Genomic DNA, 21,228 nt, shown 5'->3' on the forward strand with positions numbered 1-21,228 from the left:
CGGTAATTCACTCCCTGGAACCGGGCGAGTTTATGGTGTCCTTGGACATCAAGGACGCCTACCTCCATGTACCGATATGGATCCCACATCAACAATTTCTCCGTTTTGCGGTGGGCAGGGATCACTTTCAGTTCAGGGCTCTTCCCTTTGGGTTGTCATCAGCGCCCAGGATATTTACGAAGGTCCTATCCGTGATGATCGCGACCCTCCGAGTAGAAGGGGTCACGATCATACCGTATTTAGACGACCTCCTCATCAAGGCCCCGTCAATCCAACTGTTGTTGGAACATGCCAATCAGACTTACCAGATGCTCGTCAAGCACGGGTGGATGGTGAACTTTCAAAAGTCAAACCTAATTCCTTCCCAGAGGTTACAATTTCTGGGATTAATTCTGGACACAAATTCCAAGAGGATTTTCCTACCGGACGACAAGGCATCTTCAATTCAGCGGATGGTGGCTCAGGTATTGCGACACAGGCAGGTGACTATCCACCTTTGTATCAGACTCTTAGGGAAGATGGTGGCGGCCTTTCCGGCTCTGCAATTCGGCCGATTTCACTCCAGAACCTTACAGTGGGACCTCCTGAGCCAGTGGTCGGGCTCACATCTGTTCATTCACCGGACAGTGCGGTTGTCAGCCCAGACTCGGACTTCCCTTCTGTGGTGGACCATCGCGGACAACCTCAAGGCGGGACGCAGGTTCGCGGTCTGGGACTCTGTACTACTGACCACAGACGCGAGTCTCCGAGGTTGGGGTGCGGTAGTCCTCGACCTTCGATTGCAGGGTCGGTGGTCGGACTGGGAGTCCCGCCTACCCATAAATATATTGGAGTTGCGAGCAATTCTCAATGCACTGCTGAGCGCTCAGACGATCTTGAGAGATCAGCCAATCAAGGTGAGATCGGACAATGCGACGGCCGTCGCGTACATAAATCGTCAGGGCGGCACAAAAAGTCGAGGAGCAATGCGAGAGGCTTCCAAGATTCTTCGCTGGGCGGAAAAGTTCAACGTCATCCTAACAGCAGTGTTTCTACCCGGCGTGGACAACTGGGAGGCCGACTTTCTAAGTCGGCAGGATCTCCACCCGGGGGAATGGTCGTTACATCCAGAGGTCTTCCAGCAGATAACACAGAGGTGGGGGACTCCACAGGTGGACCTGATGGCCTCATGGCAAAATCATCAACTACCGACTTATGTCTCTCGGACGAGAGATCCGGCAGCAATGGCAGTGGACGCTCTTACCATTCCATGGAGGTTCCACTTCATTTACCTGTTCCCACCGCTTCCACTTCTAGGTCCGGTACTAAAAAGGATAAAAAGAGAAAGGGTAAAAACCATTCTCATAGCACCGTACTGGCCCCGCAGAAGTTGGTTCTCCGACCTACAACAGCTGCTGATGGAAGATCCGTGGACACTTCCTCTGCGTCCAGACTTACTACTCCAGGGTCCATTTCACCACCACAACGTTCTCCAGTTACGTTTAACGGCGTGGCTGTTGAAACCGAGGTATTAAGGAGCAGAGGAGTACCTTCGGCGGTTATTCCAACCATGCTGAGGGCCCGGAAACCGGTTTCTGCGGCCCATTATCACCGTATCTGGAAGGCCTATGCGGTATGGTGTGCTAACCGAGGTTGTCCCTTCAGGACCTTTAAATTATCCAGACTCCTGTTGTTCCTGCAATCAGGTCTGGATGCTGGTCTGCGCCTGGCTACCTTGAAGGTTCAGGTATCGGCATTATCTGTTCTCTTCCAGAGAAAATTAGCCCAGATTCCAGAGATCCAGACTTTTCTACAAGGGGTGTTACGAGTTCAGACTTCATTTGTTCCACCAACGGAACCTTGGGACCTTAATCTGGTCCTAGAGTTCTTGCAATCTTCTACGTTTGAACCGCTTGAGAGGGTGGAGCTTAAGTACTTGTCCTGGAAGACACTCATACTTCTGGCATTGGCCTCGGCGCGTCGTGTATCAGAGCTGGGCGCTCTGTCTTGTAAATCTTGAAGGATCTGGCGGGACGGCACTGCTGGATGTCGTCCGTGCATTAAAGATCTATGTGACCAGAACGACATCCGTGCGGAAGACAGACTGCCTGTTTGTCCTTCATGACGCAGTCAAGAGAGGTTGGCCTGCATCCAAGCAGACCCTAGCCAGGTGGATCTGTTCTACAATTCGTATGGCTTATACGCAGGTAGGTAAGCAGCCACCTTCTTCTTTGTCAGCCCATTCTACTAGAGCAGTGGGCGCTTCATGGGCAGCGCACAGAGGGGCATCCATTTCGCAGCTTTGCAGGGCTGCAACTTGGTCCTCGGTAAATACCTTCATTAGGTTTTACAAATTTGACACTTTTGCCTCAGCTTCCTCTGCTGTAGGTCGTTTGGTGTTACAGGATCCATCGAGCTTTCCCTCCCAGGGGATTGACTTTGGAACCTCCCCATTGTGAACGCCAGTGGCCCCTGCTGGATGAAAGAGAAAATGGGATTTTGGTACCTACCGGTAAATCCTTTTCTCTGAATCCGCAGGGGCCACTGGCCTCCCGCCCTGCTCGGAGGATCTGTCCGTTGTAGTTCTAGTTTAGGGTTGTATCAGTTGTTTGAATGTTGTTTCATTGTTAATTTCTGTTTCTATCTCCTCTCGTTCCCAAAAATCCTAACTGGGGGTTGCTGGGTAATAGAGGGGAGGAGCCAGTCTTTTCTAAAGTTTTTTTAGTGTGCTAGCTCCTAGCAAGCCAAGCTCTATTACCCATTGTGAACGCCAGTGGCCCCTGCGGATTCAGAGAAAAGGATTTACCGGTAGGTACCAAAATCCCATTTTCACACGCAGCGGTCGGGCAGCGAAACACTGCACGGCCAAGAAACCATACCACACACAGAAGTTTGCAATGGTGAGGATGGCCACAGCCCGGCAGCCGTCCATTCCAGTGGTGACATCCGGCTGCAACCGGGCGGCTGGGTCATGGCTGTCCCGTGTGAAAGGACACAATCATGTCCATTATTAACTTCTGTGTACGGCACGGCTTTTGGCCGTGCGGAGTTTCGCCGTCCGGCAGGAGCATGTGAAAGGGGCCTCAGGGTATCAGCAAATGTGGTCACATCTGTATCTACACATGTGCTCTCTCATCTTCCAAGTGATCTCTTGCTGATTATGTATCATAGCAGCGATTACTTGCACCCTGCAATGACCAGCAGTGGGGTGTGTACTCACCAGGTATTTCCATGGAAAGGGTTGCTTGCGGACATCCGTAGGCTCACTATTTGCGGGGAACCAGTCATGGGTGCCACGAATAATGTTTACGCTCATGCATGGGCACATCTATATGTAATGGTCTTTTTGTTGTATAACAGGAGCTTAAGAGCTTTCTCTATGTATAATATATGCTTTTTTGTGTGTTTTTAGCATTCGTCTGAAAAGTCTCAATGCCAATACTGATATTTCCTCTCTGGCACGGAAAGTGGTTGAAGAATGTAAACTCATCCATCCTTCCAAACTAGCTGAAGTGGAACAGCTGCTCTATTATCTCCAGAATCGGAGGGATGGCTTAATCGGTAAAGGTGAGGACATCATATTGTATCTTCAATACTGCATAAATAGCATTCTGGTAACCTCCACTGGTATTCTAGTTACAAGATACTGTATAACATTTGTATTTGTGCTGCACTACATATTATACAAAACTAGAAAATGATTTTTGTGTAATTTGTAATGAGTTTATCTATTGCAGGCTAAGAAGGTGTAAAGGTGTGGTAAAGTTACTATGGCTAGTCTCTGTAACTGCACGAGTCTTGCCCTGGCAGCAAACAGCCCTTCTATAGAGCGGTGTGGATCAGTTGGTCACCAGCAAGTTGTTAGACAGTCATTAAGTCGACACCATTAGGTCAACATGCATTTAAGTCGACATATGTCTAGGTCGACATGCAGGTAGGCCGAAATGAGTCTAGGTCGACATGGGTTAGGTCGACATGGGTAAGGTTGACAGTGAAAAAGTCTTGTTCTCCCAACACGCCATAGTGGATAGTAGGGCATGAAATACCGCCTGTCGGCACATTTTGTGTCGACATGGACACTGAAACTTACCACTGCATCCCCTCGCACATGGTGCCTCCCTACGCTCGCCACACTATTTTTCTCTCCCACCACACCCTAGTGAATGGTAGGGCATGAAATACCGCTTGTCGGCACATGTCGGCTCAAACAAAACAGTAAAAAAATCCCCTGTCGATCTAATGACCCGGTTGACCTAATGTCATGTTGACCTAAAATCATGTCCAGCTAAAATCATGTCTACCTATCTGCATGTCGACCTAATGCTTGTCAACCTACTTGGTGGTGACCCAATGACCGTAGAGTCAGTAATATTATTACCACTGATGAGCTTGTGGATAGGATTTGGTTTCCACAAGTTTGAGCTCCCTACAAGCCTGGCAACCTTCTTATAAAGTGTTTGTAATAGGGCAGGCCTGGCCAACTTGTGGCTCTCCAGCTTTTGTGAAACTAGTTAATCGATATTCTGTTGATACTGTTGCAAAAATGTGTTCACTATTATTATGTATGTAAGCAAGCAAATTCACAGCAGGGTTTCTCAAGGGTATCTCAGCTCAAGAGTAGGCTAATGAGAAAAGAGGGTTTTTCTTAAATGAGATTCCTGAGAATACTTTATAAAAGCTACTTTGTTAAGGGGTTGTCCAAAAGGACATAAGTAGACAATCTCAGTGTAAATGACAACGGTCCCCGGTGCCCAAAGATAAACAATGCACAACTCCAATTGAAAAAATGGCACTCAGGAGGCAAACAACGGTGAAATGAAAGTAAGTAAGCTTGACAATATACTTGCTTTCATTTCACCGTTGTTTGCCTCCTGAGTGCCACTTTTTCTATTGGAGTTGTGTGTGTGTGTGTATATATATATATATATATATATATATATATATATATATATATATATATATATATATATATATATATATATATATATATATATATACATATATATACATATGCAGAAGAAATTCAGGTGATACAGTTCAGCGCTAGATTGCAGTCCAGCCACCAGCTGAAAATAGGGAATGTCCGCCCTTTAAAAATTGCACTAAGTCCCAATCCGGACTGCAGCTCACTCCACAAAATCCCAGGACTCACGGGATCAAAGACAAATCTGTGGAAATACAATAACAGAGGAGCGCTCCATAGTGTAAAACTGACAAATTTTAATAAGCAAAACAATGCTCCGGTAAATCCTTCAAGGACTCGTACCGCAAATAAAACAGGTGTGGGCTGGATACCACAAGGTGTTAAACAACAATAGCCAGGCACATCTCCTACCACCATCCAGGGCACTGTGGACTCGTACGAACACCCGCCGGGGCTCACAATCTGTGCGAAACGGCGTGCCGAAGGTCCAGGCAGGGGAGACCCGGTGTGCAGAGAGCTGACGTCACTAAGCCCCGCCCTAACGCGTTTCGTATAAAAACTTCATCAGAGGGCGTGGCTGGTGACTAGCAGCTCCGGGTTTATGACAAGAAAGTGTGACCAATAGGAGTTCGTTGACACTTTAGATGGGCGTGCACAGACAATGTGATTGGCCCATATTTACATACACCATACATATGGAGAAAATTACGTGCAGGTTGTATAAGAACTTTTTCTCTACCAAAAAAGTGCCCAAAGCACGGACACTATACATAAAATCTGTTTACACACATAAAATGCGTGAAACAATACAGGCTCAGCCTCAAGGAGACCAAAAGTGCATACATCGGTACTGAGCTCCGAGAGACCATATTAACACAGAGCAGAGCAATGTCGCCCTTTTCCCATATCTCATTGGGAACACATTTATAGATGTATTTAGTACATCAAGGATTTTCATGCATAGACATGTTTGTATAGGCTCCGTGCTTTAAAGCACATGCATTAGTCCAAAGGCGGGATGTAAGTGCCGCACTTGCAAGCATGTCGGCACCTTATAGTGTCGATTGTATAAGTTGCGTTAACAGCTCTAAATGGCGTGATCTTAATCGCATTTGTGATAGATCCTACAACGGCCATACCGATGGATGCACAATGGTCTTATAGTTACATAAAATTTATTTAAAAATACAGGGTTAGATTTATATACATTCTTAAAGACACAGAGATATATTCTTAGAAACATGTAGGGTCCATTGGTTAAAGCATGGAAACAATGAGGTTGGACTAAGATTGAAACTACCAACAACTTTTCAAGCCAGTAAGGGGCAAGATCATCACCAGATGGTGTCGACACAATATATTGTTGATTTTACTCAAATTGGTTGTTATTAAAAATCCTGAGATATACACAAAGTTTTTTACATGAAATATCACAATAGATTCTATAGAAAAGTGGTGAGTATTTGATAGACACCAATTTCTTATTTTTATGGTGCCACAGAAGAAGAAGTATAAATGTCGGGTAAACAGCAAATACAGATTCTTAATGATCAACAAAAGGACTTTTTTGTCTCCTTTCTTACTCCTTCTCTCCCTTAAAAGAGAAAAAAGAAAGGGATTATCTGATGTTATTCTAATGATGTGGTATTGAACGTGATGGGCCTAGAGAACACCCGTTCATCTATTGATAAACGGAGTGATCTCGTATCCCTCGTTCAATCCAGATGGTGTGAGAGTGTTCAGGGTTAGGATCCAGTATGTTTCTCTCCTCAGGAGTGCTCGTTCCCGATCACCTCCTCTCTTATTTATGGGGACCATTTCCAAACCTCTGATTTTTAAACCATTTGGGTCACAATTATGTTTGTCCCTAAAATGTCTAGGGACACTGTGATTTGTAATGCCGTGTTTCATATTTCGTACGTGTTCCAATATGCGGGTTTTTAAACATCGTTTAGTTTTGCCCACATATTTGTATCCGCACGGACAAATCAATAAATAAACAATGAATGTGGAATTGCAATTTATGAAGTGGCCGACCCTGAAAGGGCTGCCATCCGGCCCTTCAAACGTTGAACCCTTCTGAATAAAAGGACAAATCTTGCATCTTCCACAAGGGAAGCTACCCTTTAAGCTGAGAAAGGACGAGCCTGCCACAAGACTATTAGAATTTTCGGTACTTATGTACTAACTGGGCTGCCGATTTTGAAATCTGGTCCATCGCATCCGACCATATCTCATGCGATGCGATGCGATGGACCCGATTTTTCCATAGGATTCAATGTTAAAATGGACTGAGTCCATTTTAACATGGAATTCATTGGGAAAATGGGTCCTTTTCATACCCCTACTATCCAAGTGGACATGGAGTTGTATATAAACCTGTGGCGAGCCCGAAGCGTGGCGAGCGGACACAGAATACCATCCGCTCGCCACGCTTCGGGCTCGGTGGCTCGCTACACTCGCCATAGGTTTATATCCAACTCCATGCCCACTTGGATAGTAGGGGTATGAAAAGGACCCCTTTTTCCCATTGAATTCCATGTTAAAATGGACTCAGTCCATTTTAACATTGAATCCTATGGAAAAATCGGGTCATCGCATCGCATGCGATATGGTCGTATGCGATGCGATATCGCATCGCATCGCATCTGATTGTATGCCTTAAGTTAAGGCATACAATCAAAAAATCGGCAGCCCAGATAATACATAAGTACCGAATTTTCTGGTTCAAGTTGGCTTTTTGACACCCAGGATCTGATTGTCTTTGCCCTGGTGTATATTATTTTAGGGGCATCTTCCAACACTGGTCCCAGTACTGGGTCGCATTTCAACACATGCCAGTGTTTTTTCAGGATGTTTGAGATTTGACGCTCACTGTCATTATATTTTGTTATGAATAGACAGTTATTAGTCTTGTTTTCAGCATCATCCTCTCTTTTCTTATACTTTAAGACCTCACTCCTTTCAGAGTTTCTGGCCCTAATGAGGGCTGATTCCACTACCATTGGGGGGTACCCACGTTCTCTGAATCTCTGTGTGTATATACATGCCTGACTTTCAAACATATCAATATCGGTGCAGTTTCTACGTAAACGCAGAAACTGCGAATAAGGAATGTTATTTTTCCATGGTTTGGAGTGACAGCTCTCATATTCTAAATAGCTGTTGCTATCCACACTTTTAAAGAAAGTGTAGGTTTCAATGCTTCGTTTAGAGGGAAAATTTTCAACACTCAGGACTAAATCCAGAAATTCAATCTTTAGAGGCTGAAAATTAGATGTAAATTTTAAATTAAAAGAGTTGATGTTTATCTCCATCATGAACTGCTCAAAATCAGTTCTATTGCCCCTCCATATTAGAATAATATCATCAGTGAAGCGACGAAAAAAATGTATTTTATGGGCCCATGCCCCCATAAGCACTGTAGACTCCCATTCCCCCTTGTAGAGGTTAGCCAGACTTGGGGCACAAATCGTCCCCATAGCCGTACCCCAAGTCTGGATAAACCACTCCCCCAAAAACTCAAAATAGTTGTGCGTGAGCACAAATCTTAAGCAGTCACACACAAAATCACCAGTTTCAGTAGGTATTTCACCAGTTTCAGTAGGTGTTTCTAATTGCTGCAATGCCACCCTCATGGGGTATGGCCGTGTACAGTGATTGGACATCAATTGATGCCCAACACAGGCCTTCCTCCCATTCGATGGCATTGATCAATTGTAATGCATGGGTTGAGTCCCTAATGTAGGTACCAAGTTTAGGGACATACGATTTTATAACCTCATCAACATACTCTGACACTCTCGATGTTAGAGAGCTGATGCCTGCTACTATGGGCCTGCCCGGAGGTTTATCAAGGCCTTTATGAATTTTTGGCAGGTGATAGAAGGTCACCAGGTTTGGTGTACGGTTAAGCATATATTTGTATTCATCCAGGCACAAGACCTTGTAATCCAACCCCCTTTTTAGGAGATTTTCCAAATCACTAATAAAGTTTGGGGTAGGGTCAGCTTCAAGTTTTTGGTATGAACTGGTGTCTCCCAGGAGGTGATAGGCTTCAGCCACATAGCACTCCCGGTCCAAGACCACTATCCCGCCCCCTTTGTCTGCACTTTTAATTACGATATTCGTGTCTGTTGACAGACCTCTTAGTTCTTCATATTCACTTTTGGTTAAGTTCTTTTTGTTATGACCATGGGGGTATGTTTTCTTAATATTTGTTTTTAAATGGTTGATCTCTTTTTTTTAACCAGGTCCGAAAAGAGTTCCCCTAAAAAGGGGGTTGGATTCCAAGGTCTTGTGCCTGGATGAATACAAATATATGCTTAACCGTACACCAAACCTGGCGACCTTCTATCACCTGCCAAAAATTCATAAAGGCCTTGATAAACCTCCGGGCAGGCCCATAGTGGCAGGCATCGGCTCTCTAACATCGAGAGTGTCAGAGTATGTTGATGAGGTTATAAAATCGTATGTCCCTAAACTTGGTACCTACATTAGGGACTCAACCCATGCATTACAATTGATCAATGCCATCGAATGGGAGGAAGGCCTGTGTTGGGCATCAATTGATGTCCAATCACTGTAAACGGCCACACCCCATGAGGGTGGCATTGCAGCAATTAGAAACACCTTGGGAAGTGATCCCAACATACCTACTGAAACTGGTGATTTTGTGTGTGACTGCTTAAGATTTGTGCTCACGCACAACTATTTTGAGTTTTTGGGGGAGTGGTTTATCCAGACTTGGGGTACGGCTTAGGTGGACGATTTCTGTCACAAGTCTGGCTAACCTCTACATGGGGGAATTTGAGTCTACAGTGCTTATGGGGGCATGGGCCCATAAAATACATTTTTTTTGTCGCTTCATTGATGATATTATTCTAATATGGAGGGGCGATAGAACTGATTTTGAGCAGTTCATGATGGAGATAAACATCAACTCTTTTAATTTAAAATTTACTTCTAATTTTCAGCCTCTAAAGATCGAATTTCTAGATTTAGTCCTGAGTGTTGAAAATTTTCCATCTAAACGAAGCATTGAAACCTACACTTTCTTTAAAAGTGTGGATAGCAACAGCTATTTAGAATATGAGAGCTGTCACTCCAAACCAATACAAAATAACATTCCTTATTCGCAGTTTCTGCGTTTACGTAGAAACTGCACCGATATTGATATGTTTGAAAGTCAGGCATGTACAGTATATACACACAGAGATTCAGAGGACGTGGGTACCCCCAATGGTAGTGGAATCAGCCCTCATTAGGGCCAGAAACTCTGAAAGGAGTGAGGTCTTAAAGTATAAGAAAAGAGAGGATGATGCTGAAAACAAGACTAATAACTGTCTATTCATAACAAAATATAATGACAGTGAGCGTCAAATCTCAAACATCCTGAAAAAACACTGTCATGTGTTGAAATGCAACCCAGTACTGGGACCGGTGTTGGAAGATGCCCCTAAAATAATATACACCAGGGCAAAGACAATCAGATCCTCGGTGTCAAAAAGCCAACTTGAACCAGAAAATTCTAATAGTCTTGTGGCAGGCTCGTCCTTTCTCAGCTTAAAGGGTAGCTTCCCTTGTGAATTTTGAACTGCCATTTTATTCTAAGTGCCATTTTTAACCCCTTCCCGACATATGACGTAAATGTACGTCATATGCCGGTTGCGGGGGAATCAAGCCAGCTCACGGAGTGAGCTGGCTTGAAAGAGAGCAGGTAATGGCTGTATATTACAGCCAGGTACCTGCTCTCACGGCCACGAGCGGCGAGTTCGCCGATCGTGGCCGTTTAACCCTTTAAGCACCGCGGGCAAAGCGCCCGCAGTGCTTAAATAGCTGATCGGAGGGGGGGCGCCCCCCTCCGGCGCCGATCAGGGCCCCCCGCGGCGAGATCGGAGGGTGCCGATCGGTTGCCATGGCAGCCAGGGGTCTAATGTAGACCCCTGTGCTGGCCGTGTCAGCATTCCTATTACATCCTGCCTGTGGCAGGATGTAATAGGAAGTGCTGAAAATCACTATGTTCAGCCATAGAGCTCTATGGCTGAACCTAGTACAGGCGATCGCGCCCCCTAGTGGTCAAGTACACTAGGGGGCCTTGTAGTAAAAGTAAAAAAAAAAAAAAAAAAAAAAAAGTTTAAAAAAAAAAAAAAAAAAAAAATATTAAAAGTTCAAATCACCCCCCTTTCCCCATTTCACAAATAAAAATAAATAAAAAATAAAAAAAATAAACATATTTGGTATCGCCGCGTTCCTAAAAGTCCGATCTATTAAAATATAACATTAGTTATCCCGCATGGTTAAAGGCGTAAACGGAAAATAATTCCCAACGCCAAAACTACGTTTTTTGGTCGCATCGCCTACCCAAAAAAAAATAACTAAAAGAGATCAGAAAGTCGCCCATATCCCATAATGGTATTAACTAAAAAGTACACTTCAGCCCGCAAAAAATGAGCCCTCACCCAGGTCCGTAGGTGGAAAAATAAAAAAGTTATAAGCCGCAGAACATGGCGACGCAAATTAGAAAAACCGTAAAATTTTCTATTTTTTTTTTTAGTGGTAAACCGTAACGAAAACTATATAAGTTTGGTATCACCGGAATCGTAACGACCCATAGAATAAAGATAACCCATCATTTTAAACGAACTATGAACTCCCAAAAAACCGTAACCAGCGCAAAATTGTGGAATTGCGTTTTTTTTCCTTTTTACCCCACATTGAATTATTTCCTGATTCCCCAGAATATTATACGGTATAGTAAATGGTACCATTAAAAAGTACAACTTGTCCCGCAAAAAAAAGCCATCATGTGTCTATATAGCCGGAAAATTAAAAAAGTTACGCTTATTTGAACGCGAGGAGGAAAAAAAAAAAGTTAACAAAAAAGGCCTCGTCGGGAAGGGGTTAATAAGTGCAGAGTTATATACAAGAAGGAGTGGTGTGTTTAGTAGAATAGTGCTGAAGGTGGGAGTGGTTATCTGCTCAGAATAGTGCTGAAGGTGGGAGTGGTTATCTGCTCAGAATAGTACTGAAGGTGGGAGTGGTTATCTGCTCAGAATAGTGCTGAAGGTGGGAGTGGTTATCGGCTCAGAATAGTGCTGAAGGTGGGAGTGGTTAACTGCTCAGAATAGTGCTGAAGGTGGCAGTGGTTATCTGCTCAGAATAGTGCTGAAGGTGGCAGTGGTTATCTGCTCAGAATAGTGCTGAAGGTGGGAATGGTTAACTGCTCAGGTGGGTAGCTGATTAGTAGCAGCAGTATAAGAACAGCAGGGGGCAAGTGAATGTAATGAACTTGTGAATTTTGAACTGCCATTTTATTCTAAGTGCCATTTTTAATAAGTGCAGAGTTATATCCAAGAAGGAGTGGTGTGTTTAGTAGAATAGTGCTGAAGGTGGGAGTGGTAACTGCTCAGAATAGTGCTGAAGGTGGGAGTGGTTATCTGCTCAGAATAGTGCTGAAGGTGGGAGTGGTTATCTGCTCAGAATAGTGCTGAAGGTGGGAGTGGTTATCTGCTCAGGTGGGTAGCTGATTAGTAGCAGCAGTATAAGAACAGCAGGGGGCAAGTGAATGTAATGAACTTGTGAATTTTGAACTGCCATTTTATTCTAAGTGCCATTTTTAATAAGTGCAGAGTTATATCCAAGAAGGAGTGGTGTGTTTAGTAGAATAGTGCTGAAGGTGGGAGTGGTTATCTGCTCAGAATAGTGCTGAAGGTGGGAGTGGTTAACTGCTCAGAATAATGCTGAAGGTGGGAGTGGTAACTGCTCAGAATAGTGCTGAAGGTGGGAGTGGTTATCTGCTCAGAATAGTTCTGAAGGTGGGAGCGGTTATCAGCTCAGAATATTGCTGAAGGTTGTAGTGGTTATCTGCTCAGAATAGTGCTGAAGGTGGGAGTGGTTATCTGCTCAGAATAGTGCTGAAGGTGGGAGTGGTTATCTGCTCAGAATAGTGCTGAAGGTGGGAGTGGTTATCTGCTCAGAATAGTGCTGAAGGTGGGAGTGGTTATCTGCTCAGGTGGGTAGCTGATTAGTAGCAGCAGTATAAGAACAGCAGGGGGCAAGTGAATGTAATGAACTTGTGAATTTTGAACTGCCATTTTATTCTAAGTGCCATTTTTAATAAGTGCAGAGTTATATCCAAGAAGGAGGTACAACCAGGTTGCAAGAGGCTTCTGTCCTTCTGTTTCTGTGTTGTTGTTTTTTTTTCTCTCTTTGCTTGAAGCCCAGGTGCCTGACCTGTTTAAGGGTCCACAAAATGCAGATACAGTGTGCTGCATGATCTGAGAGTGGGCCACTGAGGAAAACGTGCAACTGGAAGAAATTACGGAGGAAGCGGACATATACAGAGTGGTGTGTCAACAGACTGCAAGACAGCCAGTATCAGCAGGAGACCAGAGGACAAGATTAGAGCCCTACTGTCGCTGCTGCAGACACATCAGGTGTGAGGACACCAGGAGTGTGACACAGCTGCAGGAACAGATAAGTATCAACTTTCTTATATTTTGATAGAAATTAACTTGTAGTGTGCAATTGCATTGTAATTAAACTCTCTATTATATACTAGGGGGTTAGTCGCAGGGAGGTAGATAAAATGGGTGGGGCCCTGATTGAGAATCTCACTCAGTGCATGTCGTGCAAGATGTATGCGCACTTGGAGCAAGAGTCCCAGTGCGAATACATCTGCACTGAGATGTGAGCGAACGTCCGTCCTGGAAGCCCAGGTCACTGATCTAGAGTGGGCCGTTCAGCGACTGAGAGACATTTACAATCTTGAGCAAAGCCTAGAAAGAACGGTGGAGGAGTTGCAGATGGGGTCACTGGTAGAGGAGGAGGATCAGGCAGCCACCTGGGTCACAGTTAGAAAGGGAAACAAGAGGGACAGGAGGGACAGGAACGACATCTCGGATCTATCACACCCGAACAAATTTGCCCGGTTGGACGAAGTTTCGGGGGAGGATAGAGACGAAATGACAGAGCTGGAGGAGACTGCTCCCTCTAGCAACCAGAGGAGCGGTCCCTCTAGCTCAAACTGGATGACAGTTAGTGAGGTACCAAGGCAGATAGTGGTGGTAGGGGATTCCATCATTAGGAGAACAGACATGGCAATCTGCTATCGGGACCGCGATCGCCGCACGGTCTGTTGCCTCCCGGGTGCTCGGGTACGGCACATCGCGGACCGAGTCGACAGATTGTTGGGAGGGCACATCGGCACCAACGACAAAGTCAATGGTAGGTGGGATGTCCTCAAGAAAGAGTATAGGGAATTAGGTAAGAAATTAAAGGCGAGGACATCTAGGGTAATTTTCTCGGAAATATTACCAGTGCCACGCGCTAGCTCAGGGAGGCAGAGGGAGATCAGGGAGGTAAATGTGTGGCTTAAGGATTGGTGTAGGAAAGAGGGATTCGTGTTCATGGAACACTGGGCGGACTTCTCGGTCAGGCGCCATCTTTTTTGCCGTGATGGATTGCACCTGAACGAGGAAGGGGCTGGGGGGAAGGATGGTTAGAGGGTTGGAGGAGATTTTAAACTAGGCGACGGGGGGGTGGGGGCAGCAAGACATTATGGGACCTTCAGGGAGAGAAGCCAGACTGGGATCAGGAAGCATTATGGGGGGAAGGAGATGGGGGGGGGGGGGGGGGGGGACATAGAAAAAGTCCTGGGACAAAACAAGGGTATAATCGGGGGTAACTCCCAGGGTGCATCAGGAATGTCATGTAATAAAATGTTATGTTGTAACAGTCACGTTACCCTATTACCGTTCTTAGGTACAGATGATCTTAGTATACGGGAAGGAGGGAAGGACAGAGGAAGAATTCCCAGAACTATAAATAGGGCAGGCAGTGTGCATGGTGGGGAGGGCTGTAGAGAGTCTACTGAAGGGGAGAGGGGAAAGAGGAAGCTAGTAAAGAATTCAAATGGGTCCTGGGGTGAAACTAATCCCAATATTAGAGCCATATCTAAAAATAAACATAAATTAAAATGCTTACTGGCTAATGCAAGAAGCTTAGTGAGTAAAATCGGGGAGCTAGAAACGATGATCCGTAGGGACGACTACGACATCATTGGTATTACTGAAACATGGTGTAATGAGTCGCATGACTGGGCATTAAACATGGAGGGATATACACTCTACAGGAAAGATAGGGAAAATAGAAGGGGCGGGGGTGTGTGCCTATATGTAAATAATAACTTAACATCATGTGAGAAAAATATGAGCACAGACCTGGAAGAAGACAACTCGGAGACAATGCGGGCAGAGATAACCGACAATAATAAAAAAACAAAAAACAAAATTATAATAGGGGTATGCTAAAGACCACCAAATATAAACGAAAGGGAAGAGTCTCTTCTTTTAAACCAAATCAAACAAGCATCAAATCAGGGTCAGGTATTAATTATGGGGGATTTTAATTTACCCGACATTGATTGGGGAAAACCAAACAGGTAAATCAGCAAGAAGCAATGGGTTCTTAAGCTTACTTAAAGACCAGTTTATTACACAAATGGTAGAAACTCCAACTCGTGATGAGGCACTCTTGGACTTAGTATTAACAAATAACCCAGACTTAGTTTCAAACACAAAAGTAATTGAACAATTAGGGAACAGTGATCACAATATGGTTTCACTGGAAATCAACTTTAGACAATTACATCAAAAAGGATCTGCAAAAATACTAAACTTCAGAAAAGCGAACTTTGAATTATTCAGGGAAGCCCTAACAGGAATTGGGTGGGAAACGGTTATGGAGGGAAAAAATGCAGAGGAAATGTGGGATACTCTAAAAAAGGTGCTTGATTCACTAACTATTGACTTCATTCCTAAAGTAACTAAGGGTAAATTCAACAAAAAAAAGCCACCATGGTTGGACAAAAAAGTAAGGTCAGCTATCAACAATAAAACCAGAGCCTTTAAATTCTATAAAAACAACTTGAATGAGGAGGCGTTCGCAAAATACAAAGAATCAAACAAAACTTGTAAAGGGGTAATCAAAGCAGCTAAAATATTATATGAAGAGTGCATAGCCACTGAAAGCAAAACCAACCCAAAGAAGTTTTTTAAATCCATAAATAGTAAACGTTTAATTAAGGAAAACATAGGCCCACTAACTGATACTAGTGGAAAAAGTGTTACTGAGGACAAGGGAAAAGCAAAACTGCTAAATGAGTTCTTCTCATCAGTATTTACTAAGGGAGAGCAGACTGTGGAACGAACATTTACCAAACGGGACAAATAAGCCAGATCTCATTGTGGATTTCACGCCGAAGGAAATAACACTGAGGCTAAGCAAACTCAAAACAAATAAATCACCAGGGCCAGATGGGATTCATCCGAGGGTATTAATGGAATTAAGGGATGAACTAGCTACCCCCCTACAATATATCTTTAGCAAGTCACTATCGTCAGGTATAGTACCAAAAGATTGGAGAATAGCAGAGGTAGTGCCAATATTCAAAAAAGGAAAAAAGGAAGATCCCGCTAATTACAGACCCGTTAGTTTAACATCAATTGTGGGTAAACTATTTGAAGGATTTTTAAGAGATGGTATCCAGGAATATTTAGACCATCACCGTCTACTCAGTACTAACCAACATGGGTTCGTGAAAAATCGTTCATGCCAAACTAATCTACTAGGGTTCTATGAAGAGGTTAGCAAAAACCTTGATAATGGAAATGCTGTAGATGTGATTTTCCTAGATTTCGCTAAAGCATTTGATACTGTCCCACACAAGAGATTGATTAATAAAATGGAGAACCTAGGATTGGGTGAAAATATCTGCAGATGGGTAGGGAATTGGCTATGTAATAGAGAACAAAGAGTGGTTGTGAATGGTGCCGTATCAGATACGATACCGGTACTAAGTGGAGTGCCCCAGGCAGTGGCGTAACTATAGAGGGTGCAGGGGGTGCAGCTGCTATGGGGCCCGGTGGCTTGGGGGGCCCCAAAGGCAAACCCCTGCACCCTCTGAAAAAAAAAGTGTTTTTTTTTTTCATTTTTAACTACAGCTGCCGCTGGCGCTACCTGCTCAATTAGGTCCGCAGTGCAGGGAGACTCTCTCATGCACTGATTACGCTGCTGCTGTTTGATCTACAGCTGCCGCTGCCTGTCACACTATGACAGGCAGCGGTGCGCCAGTAGCGTGAAGAGCAGCTCCCACACTCCCCAGCGGCAGAGTTAACAGGAGCCACCACCTCTTCCAGCTCTGGCCGTACCTTCACGCCGCAGCCACCCGGCTCCCATACCTACATCCCGCGGCCTCCTGTTCATGCTGCGGGTGCCTGCCCCGACCACGCCTCTGCTCCCCTACCTCGGTGCTGCGGCTGCCTGCCCATAGCACTCCTCGGCTCCCCTTCTGTTGGTGCTGCGGCTGCCTGCCCCCTGCTGAAGTACATACAAGCTGCAGGAAGCAGCTACAAAATGTGCGCAGCTTCATTGCCAGTCGTGCAGCACTTCTCATCCCTCCTTATACCTGCAGGCACAGACTGCTGGTAAGTCGCAATTGCCTGTACTGTGTACTCATTGCTATTGTCCTTCATGGGTTATTGAAAACAGGCAGCAGCCATCCCCCATGTCTGTTCACTTCTGCTGCTTCCACCCTTCCAGATCGTTCAATAGCTCCCATACTCCCCTCCCCATAGTGTGCTCCCCTGTGGCCAGCTCCCCCCTCCAGTAGTGTCCCACTTATAGCCCCATACCCTCTCTCCATAGTGTGCTCCCCTGTAGCCAGCTCCCCCCTCCAGTAGTGTCCCCCCTATAGCCCCATACCCTCTTCCCATAGTCTGCTCCCCTGTGGCCAGCTCCCCCTCCAGTCGTGTCTCCCCTATAGCCCCATATTCTCTCCCCATAGTGTACTCCCCCGTGGCCAGCTCCCCAATCCAGTAGTGTCTCCCTTATAGCCCCATACCCTCTCCCCATAGTGTGCTCCCCCGTGGCCAGCTCCCCCATCCAGTAGTTTCTCCCCTATAGCCCCATACCCACTCCCTATAGCATGCTCCCCTGTAGCCAGCTTCTCCCCATCCTTAATGTGCACTCATACAGCCATCCCCAAACCTCCACCCCATAGTGTGCTCCCCTATAGGCAACCTTAACCCCCTCTCACCCCATAGTGTGCTCCCTTATAGCCAGCCCCAAACCCTCATCCCCAAAGTGTACACCCTATAGCCAGCCACAAACCCCTCTTTCTGTACTGTGCTCACCTGTGGCCCATAGTGGGCACACATTTAGCCAGCCCCATTTCCCCCTCTCAATAGAGTGCTCCCCTGTAGCTGGCCCCATACTCCCCTGCCCCATAGTGTGCTCCCCTGTAGCCAGCTACCAGCCACCCTCTGCAGTATGCATCTCTGTAGTCAGCACAAACTCCCCCCCCCCCCCCCCCCCCAAACACCTGCCTATCCCTAAGTCCCCCACAAGTGCCTAAACCTAATCCCTCACACTCCTGGCCTAATACTAACCTGCCCGAATACTTCAGATCAGTAATCCGACATTGATGCCATGACCTCCCATTCATTCATCTATGCCTACAACTCAACCTGTGTTCTAGTAGTGTCTCTCTTCCCATTCTCTCTCTCTCCCTAACTCTCTATCTCTCTCTCCCCCTGACACACTCTTGCTAAAGGCTGGGGGGGCCCTTTCAAGATTTTGCTATGGGGCCCACAAAGGTGTAGTTACGCCCCTGGCCCCAGGGTTCGGTTTTGGGGCCCATTTTGTTTAACATTTTTATTAACGATATTGGGATAGGGTTACTCAGCAATGTATCCATCTTTGCGGACGATACAAAACTTAGCAAAGTCATGAAATCATCAGAAGACCTCACCATGCTTCAAAATGATCTTGCAATTCTAGATGAGTGGGCAAAAAAATGGAAGATGAGGTTCAATGTAGATAAATGTAAGGTTATGCACCTTGGGAGACACAACCAGTGTGCAAGTTACAACCTTAGCGGAGAGGAACTTGGTAATTCCATACTTGAAAAGGACCTAGGAGTCCAAATAGACAGCAAACTGGGATGTAGTGCCCATTGTAATGTAGCTACAAAAAAGGCCAACAAAATTCTGGCATGTATTAAGAGGGGAATGGAGACTAGGGACTCAAGGGTAATTATGCCACTGTATAAAGCATTGGTGAGACCTCACCTCGAGTACGGAGCGCAGTTCTGGGCCCCACACTATAAAAAGGACATCATAGAATTAGAAAAAGTCCAAAGGCGAGCAACAAAGCTTATTAGGGGAATGGAGAATTTAAGCTACGGGGAGAGATTAAGCAATTTGGGACTATTTACATTGGAAAAGAGACGTTTAAGGGGGGACATGCTCAACATGTACAAGTATATCAAGGGCCAATATAAGGAACTGTCACACACCCTCTTTTCTACTAGAAAGGAATCTAGGACACGAGTATAGATTAGATGAAAAAAGATTTAATTCAGCTAGTAGAAAGAATTTCTTTACGGTCAGAATAGTCAAACTCTGGAACTCTCTTCCCAGAGAGGTGGTAACGGCTGGCTCATTAAATGCGTTCAAGGCAAAGTTGGACAAACATTTACTGGAGAAAAACATCCATGGGTACAAATAAGAAATATAATCTGTCTGTAAAATATCAGAACCTACCAAATCAGCAATGGATATCTATACCAGGTTGAACTAGATGGACGCAAGTCTTTTTTCAGCCTTACCTACTATGTAACTATGTAAGATGCAAGATTTGTCCTTTTATTCAGAAGGGTTCAACGTTTGAAGGGTCGGCCACTTCATAAATTGCAATTCCACATTTATTGTTTATTTATTGATTTGTCCGTGCGGATACAAATATGTGGGCAAAACTAAACGATGTTTAAAAACCCGCATATTGGAACACGTACGAAATATAAAACACGGCATTACAAATCACAGTGTCCCTAGACATTTTAGGGACAAACATAATTGTGACCCAAATGGTTTAAAAATCAGAGGTTTGGAAATGGTCCCCATAAATAAGAGAGGAGGTGATCGAGAAACATACTGGATCCTAACCCTGAACACTCTCACACCATCCGGATTGAACGAGGGATACGAGATCACTCCGTTTATCAATAGATGAACAGGTGTTCTCTAGGCCCATCACGTTCAATACCACATCATTAGAATAACATCAGATAATCCCTTTTTTCTCTTTTATGGGAGAGGAGTAAGAAAGGAGACAAAAAAGTCCTTTTGTTGATCATTAAGAATCTGTATTTGCTGTTTACCCGACATTTATACTTCTTCTTCTGTGGCACCATAAAAATAAGAAATTGGTGTCTATCAAATACTCACCACTTTTCTATAGAATCGATTGTGATATTTCATGTAAAAAACTTTGTGTATATCTCAGGATTTTTAATAACAACCAATTTGAGTAAAATCAACAATATATTGTGTCGACACCATCTGGTGATGATCTTGCCCCTTACTGGCTTGAAAAGTTGTTGGTAGTTTCAATCTTAGTCCAACCTCATTGTTTCCATGCTTTAACCAATGGACCCTACATGTTTCTAAGAATATATCTCTGTGTCTTTAAGAATGTATATAAATCTAACCCTGTATTTTTAAATAAATTTTATGTAACTATAAGACCATTGTGCATCCATCGGTATGGCCGTTGTAGGATCTATCACAAATGCGATTAAGATCACGCCATTTAGAGCTGTTAACGCAACTTATACAATCGACACTATAAGGTGCCGACATGCTTGCAAGTGCCCAATGAGATATGGGAAAAGGGCGACATTGCTCTGCTCTGTGTTGATATGGTCTCTCGGAGCTCAGTACCGATGTATGCACTTTTGGTCTCCTTGAGGCTGAGCCTGTATTGTTTCACGCATTTTATGTGTCTAAACAGATTTTATGTATAGTGTCCGTGCTTTGGGCACTTTTTTGGTAGAGAAAAAGTTTTTATAATGTACAACCTGCACGTAATTTTCTCCATATGTATGGTGTATGTAAATATGGGCCAATTACATTGTCTGTGCACGCCCATCTAAAGTGTCAACGAACTCCTATTGGTCACACTTTCTTGTCATAAACCCGGAGCTGCTAGTCACCAGCCACGCCCTCTGACGAAGTTTTTATACGAAACGCGTTAGGGCGGGGATTGGTGACGTCAGCTCTCTGCACACCGGGTCTCCCCTGCCTCCTCTGTTCCTGCCTGGACCTTCGGCACGCCGTTTCCCACAGATTGTGAGCCCCTGCGGGTGTTCGTATCGGCAGACAGTTCTTTGCAGTACTTTCAACTCAGATCAGAAATTGAACTGTGATTGAACACACTGTGCTGCCTCCTACGTGCTTTTAATCCATTTCACAGCGGATAAA

General features: G+C 44.7%; 1 protein-coding gene across 3 annotated transcripts in view; it reads left to right on the forward strand.

The window, feature by feature from the left end:
• KIFAP3 (kinesin associated protein 3) overlaps positions 1–21,228 on the forward strand; it is a 250,868-nt gene that overhangs the window by 11,638 nt on the left and 218,002 nt on the right. For all 3 annotated transcript variants that reach the window (XM_083156696.1, XM_083156699.1, XM_083156698.1), the window contains exon 3: positions 3,392–3,546. In XM_083156696.1, coding sequence (XP_083012822.1) covers positions 3,392–3,546 — 155 coding nt within the window. The remainder of the gene's footprint in view (positions 1–3,391; positions 3,547–21,228) is intronic.

This window comes from Crinia signifera, chromosome 8 (genome assembly GCF_055691185.1).
Source record: "Crinia signifera chromosome 8, ASM5569118v1, whole genome shotgun sequence".
Lineage (NCBI taxonomy): Eukaryota > Metazoa > Chordata > Amphibia > Anura > Myobatrachidae > Crinia > Crinia signifera.